The sequence below is a fragment of the Guillardia theta genome (assembly GCF_000315625.1).
Source record: "Guillardia theta CCMP2712 unplaced genomic scaffold GUITHscaffold_12, whole genome shotgun sequence".
NCBI classification, from domain to species: Eukaryota; class Cryptophyceae; order Pyrenomonadales; family Geminigeraceae; genus Guillardia; species Guillardia theta.
In genome coordinates this window covers 677,298-688,080 of record NW_005434662.1, presented here as the reverse complement: position 1 = coordinate 688,080, position 10,783 = coordinate 677,298, and the positions used below count along the sequence as shown (strand labels likewise).

Sequence of the window (10,783 nt, the reverse complement as noted above, 5' to 3'; positions counted from 1 at the left end):
GGGCCCCCCCCGACGCGCCCCGATCCAGGGCTTTTTGAATCGAGCACCCGATGACACATCATCAAAATAACCCGGAAGAGGGAGTGTGTTTTTTTTTTTGGGGGGGGGGGGGGAGGGGGAGAAAGGAAGATGAAGAGGAGAAGAGGAGGGAGAAGGTTTACCGTTTCTTATTCTGCATGCACGCATGATGCAGGCAGGTGTTGCCCTTGTCGTCTCGATCGTCCACGTTGTCCCTTGTGATCACCTTCTCCAGCTCCTTCACCTTCCCGTACCTTGCAAGCTTGAACTGCGACGCAGGTCCTCGGCTCGTCATCGTCCCGTCGGTTGCGTCACTCCTGTCCGTCATGCCGCCGTCTCCCGCCGACGAGTTGCCCATCGACCTCTCGGTAATGTCTCCTGCTCTCCCTCCTCCTCCTCCTCCTCCTCCTCCTCCTCCTCCTCCTCCTCCTCCAGCAGGACCACCTGTTTGCGAGCTCTTCAGCCAGTCGTTGATCTTCTGCTCATTGGCATCAACTTCTTCCTCTGCTGCTTCTTCTTCCTCGGTGATCTTCTTGTCCTGTATCTCCTGCTTCAGCTTGTCTATCTCAGCCTGCCTCCTCTTCCTCTCCAGCTCCATGTCCAGCTTCGCTTTCTCAGCTTCCATCTCCAGCATCTTTCGGATCCGATCTTCCTTGGCGCGGAGCCGCTCCCTCTCCCTCTCCTCCTTCTCCCGTAGCGCCCGCTCCTCCTCAAGCTTGGCTTGCATCTGCTGTCTCTCGAGCTCGTCGCTCTTGATCCGAAGCTCTTCGATGTGTCTTAGCTCAGCCTCCCTCCTCTTGTTCAGCTCCTCCAGCTCCCGCTTTTCGCTCCTCAGCCGAGCCTCCTCGTTCATGACCTTCTCTTTCCTCTCCTTCAGCTCCGCCAGCTCGCTCATCAGCTGGTCCTTTTGCTGCCCCTCCAGCACCTTCATGTGGTTCTGCTTCTCCTCGTGCAGCCTCTCTATCTCCATCCTCCGGTTCTCGGCTTCCTCCTTCAACCGCTCGATCTCTCGCTCCTCCTGCACCATGGAGCGCCGGAGTTCCATCTCGTGCTCCTCGCGTCTCCTCTTCTCCCGCTGCAGCTTCTCAAACTCCTCAGCGATGGTTTTCTGCTCTGACATCGCTTTCTCCAGCATCTCCTGCTCCTGCTCCAACGCCTTGCGGGCCTCCGCCTGACTCTCTTCAATCCTCTTCTTCTCTTCCCTCAGCCGCTCCAGCTCCTGGGCCTCGGCATCGATGCTCGACTTCATCTGGATCTCCTCTTTCAGCCGCTGCAGCTCTTGCTGCTTCTCCTCCTGCAGCCTCCTGCTTTCCTCTTGGATCTGCTTCAACCTCTCCATCTGCAGGAGCTGGATGCCCGCGGAGTTAGTTGCCTTGCTCACTTCGTGCTTCAGCGTGGAAAGCTCCCTCTCCCTCTCCTCCTGCTTCTTCTTCAGCTCCTCCTGCTGATCTCGCAGCTTGTCCGCCAGCTCTTGCTTCTTCTTGAACTGCTCCTTCAGGGTCTCCAACGTCCCAACTTCCTTCATCAGCCTTCCATCCAAGCTGTCTGTCTCGCGCAGCATCTTGTCGATGATCTGGTTCTCATTGCGAAGTTTCTGCAGCGTTTTCCTCTTCGCCTCCTCCCTTTCCAACTTCTGCTGCTGTTCGAACTTGAGCTGCTCAATGTAAGCCTCTTGCAACTGAGAATGCTGGGTGAGCCCACGATCAAGGAGAATGAAAGTACAAGACACCTGTTCCCTTCTCTCAAGCTCCAGCTTCTCCTCCTCCAGCTTCTTCATGTCTTCCACGAACTTTGTGTCCAGTTTGATAGACGGAGGAGCTGGTCTCGCGCTGCTCACACGTCAGCGACAGAGCAACATCCTCTGAAGGTTCGGTTTGTTTCACCTTTCCTTAAGAATCACCCTCGCTTCCTGCAGCTCCGCCTTGCTCCGCGCCTCCTGGACTGCATCCTTGAGCTCGTCCTGGGCTGTCGTCAGGGTTCGCAGCGGATAGCATCATCGCTGGACCTCATGCGCTCTCACTGCCGACTTGATGTGATGCTGAATCCCGGCCTGCGACTTGAGATGCTCCTGCTTGAACTGCAGCCCCATCACAAGGCAGCCTCCTCCTCAAGCACGACAAGACCTTCTCCTGCTTCAGCTGGGCAGCAGCAGACCTCTTGGCCTTGATCTCAGCCAGGGTCTCATGACTCGCCGCTGCGACGCTCTTGTAGCTCTGGGGAGGATCCTCCGCACCCGTTGGCTGCTCCCGCCCGCCCGGGGCTGCGCTGGAGTAGCCCGGAATGACCTGCGGGCGGAACCTTGAGGTAGGAGTGAGGCTCATAACCAGCTAGTGTCGCGGCATGTCACCGCTCCTTGAGGGCCGCATGCAGCATCTGCTGGTTCCTTGTGCTCGTCGTCGGGCGATCTTTCTCGTTCGTTTCTTCCTTCTGCATAAAAGACAAGTGAGCTCAAGAGGTGGTAGCAGCAGCAGCAGCAGCAGCAGCAGCAGGAGGCTACCTTGCTCTCTTCCAGAGGCTTCAGCCGCTGCTGCCTTGAGACTGGACGGAGTTCAGAGTGCTGAATCTGCCGCTGACAGTCAAGGGCAGGAGACAAACAGGTGGCATGTCACCTGCGAACTCAGATCCTCCGACTGAGCAGGCAGGTCCTGAAAGCTGAAGAGAAAGAGCTTTCAGGCTGAAAGAGGATGAGACGTTCATGGGACGACCTCTGGCGAGCATGCGACTGCTCCTGCCCCTGCTGACGATCCCCGTGCCAGTCCTTCTCCATCGGCTTCGGGTGACTGGGGTGACTTTCTCTCTGCCCAGGTGCAAATCAGCTCGTCACATCCTTTGCAAGGTGACGCTCTGAGCATCGGTAGCCTCCCCACCTGCAGCTCCACCTGGGGAACCAGCAGCTTCTTGTGCTTCTCGGCGACCAGCTTGTCAAACTCAGCGGCCCCCTGCTCAGTTGCGTCAAATGGGAAAAGAAACTTGATTCCTTCCCCCACCAGAGCATCCGCTCGAGCCCGTTCAGCTACCTCCCTCCGCAGCCGCTCCAGCTCCTCGCTCTGCATCTTCTCCTTGTCCTGCCCGCTTGTCACTTCATCCCTCCCCTCTTCTTCCATCCCCTCCCTCCTCCGGCACCTCTTTCATCTTGAGCTGGCTTTTGAGTCGTTCGATCTCCTTCTCCTGCAAGAACATCAACCCAGCAGCGCGTTCATGCCCATGGATCGGGTCTCACCCGTCGGAATCGCTCGTCATCTTGCTTCGCCTGTTCGGACCACAACTTCTCCAGCTCCTGCCGGACCGTCAGGATCGCATGAGGCAGCGAGGAGATCGACCTCCTTCTGCTCCTTGTGCTTGTTGTCTCGTCTCAGCTTCTCCCTCTTCAACCTGTCGGCAGCTGCTGAGAGCAGGAAAACACCATCATCGCCCTGCACCTATCAAGAATCTCCTTCTGCTCTCGTTCTTTCTGCGCGGCCTCCTTCTGTTGCCTCTGTAGCATTTCCATCTCCTGGCTCGCCCGATTCAGTTCCTGCAAGTACTTGACCGTACCTCGTCCTCTTCACTTCACCTCTAGCTGTTCAGCCATCTTCTTCTCATCGTGCGAAGTGTCTGGTCGACGAGACTTCCCATTCATCTCCACAGCAGGAGCGTATCCATGCCCAGGCTTGATCTGATCCAGCTGGGGAAAGGGTATCAGGCTCACATCAAGTGACATTTTCAGAATCTCACCTTCTGTCTCCTCATACCGACCGAGGACTGCAGAAGAGGGTCTGGTGGCGCCGCTGTTGGTGTGCTCGCCTCCTTGGCCCGTGAGAACCTCTCGAAGTTCAAGTCTGCTGATTTCTTGGCAGGGATCGAGCTGGACAGGATGAACTTTACAACGTTGCGGGAGATGCGGTCACTCTCACCTGGATATCACTGGAATGACGTTCCTACTCGGAACCTCCGACGCCTCCGACGCCGGCTGGCTCGAGCCCGCGCTCCTCATCCTTCCACAAAGTTCAGGACCAGAAGCAGAGATGGACAAGCACTCACTGGTTGCGAGACTTGAGGATCCGCTTCTCAATCTTGACAGCCTTGTTGACTTTCTTGTCCACCGTCTTCATGAACGTGTCGAAGTCGTTCACTCCCTCCAGCTTCAGGGAGCCCAACTTGGCCGGGCTGTTTCCGAAGAAGGACGAGTCCGTCTCACCTACCCGATCATCTCAGGCACGCGCTGGGGTACCATCAGACTTACTTTCACTCTCACTTGAGTCCGAAATCTTCAAGACATCGGAGTCAGTGGAAGAGTTCAGCGATTTGTTCGCCGACTGAGGACGCCCTAGGCTCGAACCGAAAGTATCGCCCGGCGGCCGCCAATCAAACGCAGCATCGAAGTCGTTCCTCCTACTCTCTTGACTACGACTCTCTCGTGCGATGTCTCTGTGCTGTAAACTGGTGTGATGGCTCGCTGGTTTTCTCTGGTTCTGAATTGGACGATTCTCTCCCTCCGACTCGCCGTCGGAGCTGTCGCTGATGTCATCCCGCACAAAACGACTCTCAGGCATGCGCGATTTGTTTATGTTGGGGAGTTTGGTCGCAGCCTTGCGGCTGGAGGAGGTATTCGGTGCCTCTACTTCCATCCTGGACGTCCTGTCCACCAAGTCAACAAGGAGAGAAAAGTCGATCCCTCCTGTACCTGAACTCCGAGCCCTGGGATCCTGACGAAGACATGCGTAATGATCGATGCGGCTGGGGCTCTTGTGCTGGGCGATAGCTTGACTGACTTTGATAGCTTCCTGCGTTCAGGAACTGCAGGCCATCCCTCGTCTGCCTGCTGTCGGTCACGTCGTCCTTCCCATGCCGCTGCCTCTTGGCTTTGACGGTGGAATGGCTCGAGCTGTAAACGGAGAGCGTCTTCTCAATTTCTCTTGAGTCGATCGTGCTCCCGATGTTGATACCATGAAGCAGTCCAGTCTTTGCAGGTAGTAGCTCACTGTCGTCTGTAGACTCTGAATCGTCGGTCAGCTGGTAAGTGACCTTCTCGATAGAGCGAAAGCTGTCTTGAAAGTTTTCTGATTTCCTTCTCTTTTCGCTCTTTCCCAAGGATGAAGCTGGCTGATAGTCGGAGCCCTGGAATGGATCATCAGCTGGCTTGTAATCATCTGCATCTTCTGAGTCGGAAGAAAACTTCATGCGGTTTTGCTCTTTGGGTTTCAGAGTCAACTTGGGCCCCTCGGCATGACGATCCTCTTCAGAGTTGGAGGGATCACTCAAGTCTGATTCCCTGTTGACACATGCAGGTCAGCCCGGCGCGTTCGCAGCAACGAGGGGAGGTCTTACTCAGGCAGGTTTTTGGACTGAATCCATCCCTTGACATTCTGAATGCCCCGCTGGATTCGTTCTTCGTCGTTTGTCTTGGGCCTACTCTGATGTTTGCTAGAGTCAGAGAGCCGGGCAGGAGCACAAGTCGCAGCCTACCTTTGCCCCTGCTTGCTGTGCCGCGTCCCCTGCGACTCCCTCGTCATCGCTCGACTCTTCCTTGACGTCGTCATCATCGACTCCGGAGCTCTCGGCAGGTCTGTTGTTTCTCAGCAACAACGAGGCCTTGGTAGTTTTCGAAGGACGCTGTGTTGATGAGATCTTACTGAAGAGCTTCTTCATCGCCAACGATCATAAGCAAGCTGCTGCCATGGTTCTACAAACGGAACCAAGATTCCGCTGCTCCTGCCAGGAGCATTCCAGAACTTTTGCACAGCCGTAGATATTGCCACTGTAAGTGAATCATGCTCACCCCGGTGCTGAAACTTCCGACCATCTCAAGGACGTGCTGGTGATAAATACCATTTTCTGTTCGAATTCAGTTCAACTCTTTGTGAGGTTTCTTCCCTGCCTCAAGTGACGACGGGAGTCAGGACGCCTCTTGGCCTCATGGAAAGCTTCCTCTTTCTTCCTCGGCATGGTTCCTCTACTCCTCCTGCGGTCTCGTCCTCTTCCTTCCGCCGCATGTTGCCGGTGCACCGTTGCTCCCTCCCGCCATTACCATCTGACCCGCATCCCCGCACATCAAATTTGACCACCCTCTACTACCTAGCCTACACTACCCGGTCATTGACCCCTTCCTTTACCATATACAACTACCCCTACCCAGCAATCCAAGAAGGGCCCCGACAAACGACCGCCAACCAACTTGGCAACGGCACTACACTGGCATGGCGGGGACAGCGGCATGGACCGGCGCCTTCTGGGAAGACCTCAAGTCCGCCATGCACGCGGTGCCGCCATGGTCCCTATGGCTCCTCTTCGCTCAGCACCCTGACATCCTCGTCAAGTTCCCTGCTCCCCTCTCCTTCCTCATCGCTCCCGACCTGGGCATTGTTGCGCGAATCTGCAGCGATGGGGACGATAAGTTGAGGGTGCGGAGAAGCACGAGAGAAACACCAGTGACATTCGATATGATGGAGGAAGACCTTCGCCGGTGCCATGAGACCCGAGGGTCTGACGGACAGCCTTTCCTCTGCACTGTGTACGGCGAGGATTGGTCCCCCTGCTTCGTCGCAGTCGAGCACTTCAATCTTCTCATCTTGTGGCTTCGGCAATCATGCGGTCTGTGCGACATGATCTTGCAGTGGCGACGCGATGACTGACGGAGGTCTGGTGCCATGCAGGTGAAATACATACCACGTTTGGGATCGAGGAGCAGAAAGAAGCCTCTGCGTTGTTCCCTGAGAAAATCACTTGCGTTCAGGCATACATCCCCTTGCCGACCTTCACAAGGTGAGGAGCGACTAGGCTTGAGCTGTCGGGTGACGAGGAGACGTCAGGTACCTCACCGTGAGCTTCAAGACCAACCTGATGTCAAGGTGCGAAGTCTACCGCATGGAGTGTCACGCTGAGAGCACGCTGGGAGATATTGAGCTCGACACCATCGTGAAGCCGCACAACCCGCACTTCCGGGACTCGATCGTTCCTCTCGATCCGAAGAAAGACTCGATAGCAAAGTACTGCATCACGAGGACTTCGACCATGCTGGGGAACCTGAGGAGTCAGAAGCGAGTTCGAATCACAGCCATCATATGTGAGTTTGTGTTGGACCTTCATGGCAGCACCTACTGCACGTCGGTGCTGGGGGTAGCGAAGCCCGACGTGAAACCTTTCTTCTACGACATCAAGCGCCTCAAGATCAACGACATGCCTCTCGTCCGCATCTCCGTGCCCACCAAGAAGCCGCAGAGCCCCACGTTTCGCAAGCGCAATATGCTCTCCTCCCAAGAAGTTTCCAAGCAGAACTCGCGGGTGACGGTGTCGTCAGCGAACGAGGCAGAGATGGCGGAGACCGAAGACATTCCCCTGATTGACTTGAGAGAAGTGCAAGCTGACGCCAAGGACGTGTCTGGGATCAAACTCCCCCTGCACGAGCTGTTGACAAAGGTACCCCTGCTACCTCCCTCAGAGCTGCTGTTGACTTGGCTGCGCACTTTAGAACGGAGAGAAACTGCATGCGGAAGGGAAATACTTGGAAGCCATCAAGACCATGGTCAGTGACTGATCGACTTCCAGCTCCTCCTGATGATCGCGAATATGTAGGAAGAGGCGGAGAAAGCTTTCTTGACGGAGATGGCGAAGCAGAACCGACTCAAGTCGGACAAGGGTGAAGTAGCGCTCCCCAACGCCCAGGTTGTAGAACAACAAGAGTCGACGAGCCATATGACGGCCTTGCAGTGCTTCAGGTGCGGCGACATGGTCCGAGTTGACCTGGACAAGCCTGGATACTCGCACTACGAGTGGAAGGCGAGGGAGGCGGAGGCGTCCCGCAAGAGCGGGAGGAGGGCGGAGGTTCGGTGGACAGTTGACGGAGCTGCTAATGCTGACGGCTCTCAGCAGGAGAAGACAACAGCGAGGGTTCTCGGGGGGCTAGCGGGGGTGATCGAGCAACGTCTGGATAAGATTGAGAGTGCGCACTACGCGATGACACCGAGGGAGCCGCTGCCGCATGACGATCGGAAAGCTTTCCCGCAGACCATCTGCAGTCTGTGCCTGGGGGATGCAGAGAAAGATATCAGGAATCGCCCGCTCGTCCAACGAATCAGACAGCTAAGGAGTACAAAATTCTGACTTTTGTATATATACCATGTTTACATAATCACATACGCATATTCTTTTGTGAAATGTGTCTTGTATAACATGTTTAATTAATCGCTAACTTGTGTTTTGTATGACATGTTTAATTAATCACTATTCTGTTTCCTTGCAGCATCTTACATTCATCACACATATGCAGCATCCTGTCATCCGAGCCTGATGGTGTTGTTGCACGAATGCAGAATCCACACAGATTCCTTGTCCCCCATCATGTTAAAGTGTTCATACTGAGAATCTTGAAAATTGCGATGCTCCCCAGCAAACTGCCTCCTTGGCCTTACCAAACTGAGTCAGAGCCGCCGGGCCGGCAGTGGACGTACCTCGCACGCAACCCGATGCTCTCAAGGAATTGCCGCCTCTTTTGAGAGAGAGAGCTGCTGTGGAAGTTGCTCCTCTGGACTGTGACCCAGCTCATAAGGGACCTGTCCTCTGGCGAGCTCTTGTCCGCAAACGTCATCTCCACAGTGCCATGCTGCATCTTATAAAGAAGGAGTCGGTTGAACCAGACCTGACGCTCAATCAGACTTGAACGATAGAGAGCAGGGGAGAATTACGTTCCAACTTCCGAACCCAATCTCGAATACGAACCCCATGTTCTCGAGCCTTTTGATCCTCTCAGCCGACAGCTGCAGAAAGATGCTCGTCAGGGACGATGCGCCGGCAAGAACGAGCCTTGAGCTGCGATACCTTCCCATTGCGATACAAGGCTCGCTGATTGTTGACCCAGGCTCCAAGGTTGGGGATGAGAATTCCTTTTGAGACCCTCGGGACTCGATGAATTTCTTTCGGAAGCGAGAAATCAGACCCATTGCGGAAGCGATAAGGCACGTTAGAATGTCCATGCACGATGCGGAAGAGGAGGAAAAGGTTGAAGTACTGCAAGCACATCGTATTAGAGAAGGCGGTGCGGTCAGGGGCAACACCGTTACCTCTTCCCAAGAAGTCGTGTGCAAGTCCCAGGTGAACCCGAGGGCATCGAGGAGTCTCCGTCGCGTGTCACTGGGTCATTGGTGAGCGAGCAAGAGAAGGAGGTGGGGAGAAAGAGGGCCTTGAAACAAAGGAGTGAGGGGGAGCTGAACTTACCTGAGGATCCCGAGCCGGTGGAAGGTCCGTTGGGTGGTCACCCATCTTCCGAGCTCTCCCACCACCCTCGACTTGTACGGCTGTGAGTACTGCTGCGTCACAACGAGGCGGAGACGTGCATGGCGTTGCCGTTACCACGTTGCAATGCCCGAATGTGTCTCGCCACTCCTTCAGCTCGGCATAACGCTGCAGCCAAGTAGCGCGCTCTGACTGCGCAGAATCTTGAAGGAGCGCATCAGGGATCGGAGATCAGAGAGGAGTCTCTTGTCGTTACCCGGCTTCATCTCGCTGTTGGAACTGCTCTGTCCCAGGGAGGACCTGATGCTGAAGGGCTGTTTTAAAGGAACAACGTTCACTCATGGTCAACGTAGGTCTGCGAGGATAGCACCGATCTGACCGACTCGATCGTTTCATTGAAGCTTTTGCTGAACGATCCTCCATGCCTATACGTGGTTTCAGTGAAAATCAAGCTCGAGAACCTTTCACTCACATCATCGCTGGTTGCAAACGTTCGAGAAACGCCGATTCTGATTTGAATCTTCTGAGGGTTGCCCCAGGGTCCGTTTCCTGGCAGCAAGGGCAGGATCAGTCTAGACGTCAGTTCTCAAACGTGAGAGCCGCACGTTTCTAGGTCTCCTCCCTGCCCCATGCCTGCGTAGTCGCCACTTGAACCCGATTGAATCCAGCATCCGTCTGCGGGCGGGGTGCAAAGTTCCTTTAGTGTTCAAATTCCTCTGGATGCGGATCCAGCGCGAAAGTCTTCGCTCGATGCCGCTGTTGACGATCACTGGCACCTCGCAGGTCCCGTGCATTTGCTTCCATTCCATGAGCTCCGAGAAGCGAAGTTTCCACGAGTGCTGATCCCTTGCATGATCCTGGGCCCTCGTCAGCCTCTTGACTGGACACGGGATCCACAAATCACCGAGCACAGTGTGCAGAACAGGCACATGTTGAAAGCTAAAGGATCGGATCTGCCATCCATGTAAGATCTCAACCTGGATGAACCTAATCCATCAAGAAAAGGCTTACAGTCCGTTGTCCCCCAGGCCTTCATCGCCACTGCTCAAGGAGTCAACTCTTTGGTTGAACAGAAGGAGAGAGCGAACACCACCTTGTATCCGTCTGTCCATGGTACGAAGCATGACGGGGCCCCCGGCAACCGAATGGAGCGAGCAGAAGCAGGCACAAGAACCAATGTTTGAAACAGCCCCTCATCATAACCAGTCTCTGTAGATCCAGTCCATCGAGAGGGTAGAACTGGAGCTTCAACCCATCCTATCATGAACGACTATCTTGCCATCTCGAGTCAAGTTGATCACATCCTTCTCCTCTCTCTCCTCTCCGCTCCCTCCGCTCCTTACCCTCACTCCACGCTCGCCATTGGAATCCTTTCCAGTCCCACCGTTACGTTTCAGTCCAACATAACTGATTTCTGCCGCTCCGGGGCCCGGGACGGCCCGGGCCCCGGCCCGCCGGGGCCCGGCCCTGCGGCCCTGCACGGTCGGCGCGGCCGCAGTGCGGCAGTCACCGAGTCGGGGCCGCACTGTTCTCCCGAGCTTTGAACTTGACTCTGATA

The 10,783-nt window shown here is 55.5% G+C and overlaps 3 protein-coding genes across 3 annotated transcripts in view; 1 reads left to right on the top strand and 2 right to left on the bottom strand.

Annotated features, from left to right (window-relative positions):
• Positions 1-5,646, bottom strand: part of GUITHDRAFT_103145 (hypothetical protein) — a gene marked incomplete at both ends in the record, with an annotated part of 6,520 nt that extends 874 nt beyond the window's left edge. The window contains 23 exons of the mRNA XM_005838149.1: positions 162-1,696; positions 1,748-1,847; positions 1,902-1,978; positions 2,024-2,095; positions 2,142-2,316; positions 2,366-2,445; positions 2,516-2,581; positions 2,628-2,670; positions 2,724-2,815; positions 2,886-2,957; positions 3,006-3,083; positions 3,142-3,186; positions 3,239-3,295; positions 3,339-3,390; positions 3,438-3,511; positions 3,572-3,682; positions 3,733-3,862; positions 3,912-3,992; positions 4,039-4,195; positions 4,253-4,635; positions 4,682-5,269; positions 5,326-5,411; positions 5,464-5,646. Coding sequence (XP_005838206.1) covers positions 162-1,696; positions 1,748-1,847; positions 1,902-1,978; positions 2,024-2,095; positions 2,142-2,316; positions 2,366-2,445; positions 2,516-2,581; positions 2,628-2,670; positions 2,724-2,815; positions 2,886-2,957; positions 3,006-3,083; positions 3,142-3,186; positions 3,239-3,295; positions 3,339-3,390; positions 3,438-3,511; positions 3,572-3,682; positions 3,733-3,862; positions 3,912-3,992; positions 4,039-4,195; positions 4,253-4,635; positions 4,682-5,269; positions 5,326-5,411; positions 5,464-5,646 — 4,337 coding nt within the window. The remainder of the gene's footprint in view (positions 1-161; positions 1,697-1,747; positions 1,848-1,901; positions 1,979-2,023; positions 2,096-2,141; positions 2,317-2,365; positions 2,446-2,515; positions 2,582-2,627; positions 2,671-2,723; positions 2,816-2,885; positions 2,958-3,005; positions 3,084-3,141; positions 3,187-3,238; positions 3,296-3,338; positions 3,391-3,437; positions 3,512-3,571; positions 3,683-3,732; positions 3,863-3,911; positions 3,993-4,038; positions 4,196-4,252; positions 4,636-4,681; positions 5,270-5,325; positions 5,412-5,463) is intronic.
• Positions 5,647-6,194: 548 nt separating this feature from the next.
• Positions 6,195-8,137, top strand: GUITHDRAFT_161650 (hypothetical protein; the record flags this gene model as incomplete). The annotated part of the gene is made up of 7 exons (XM_005838148.1): positions 6,195-6,588; positions 6,651-6,759; positions 6,807-7,413; positions 7,466-7,519; positions 7,570-7,659; positions 7,705-7,818; positions 7,867-8,137. The coding sequence occupies 7 exons, from the start codon at positions 6,195-6,197 to the stop codon at positions 8,095-8,097; spliced, it is 1,599 nt and encodes a 532-aa protein (XP_005838205.1). The 3' UTR covers positions 8,098-8,137.
• A 133-nt stretch (positions 8,138-8,270) lies between these two features.
• On the bottom strand, positions 8,271-10,588 carry GUITHDRAFT_103143 (hypothetical protein; the record flags this gene model as incomplete). The annotated part of the gene is made up of 14 exons (XM_005838147.1): positions 8,271-8,400; positions 8,445-8,632; positions 8,679-8,750; positions 8,812-9,000; positions 9,054-9,123; positions 9,208-9,296; positions 9,343-9,428; positions 9,482-9,539; positions 9,596-9,650; positions 9,698-9,774; positions 9,831-10,082; positions 10,130-10,178; positions 10,237-10,266; positions 10,575-10,588. The coding sequence occupies 14 exons, from the start codon at positions 10,586-10,588 to the stop codon at positions 8,271-8,273; spliced, it is 1,359 nt and encodes a 452-aa protein (XP_005838204.1).
• Between the last annotated feature and the right edge of the window lie 195 nt (positions 10,589-10,783).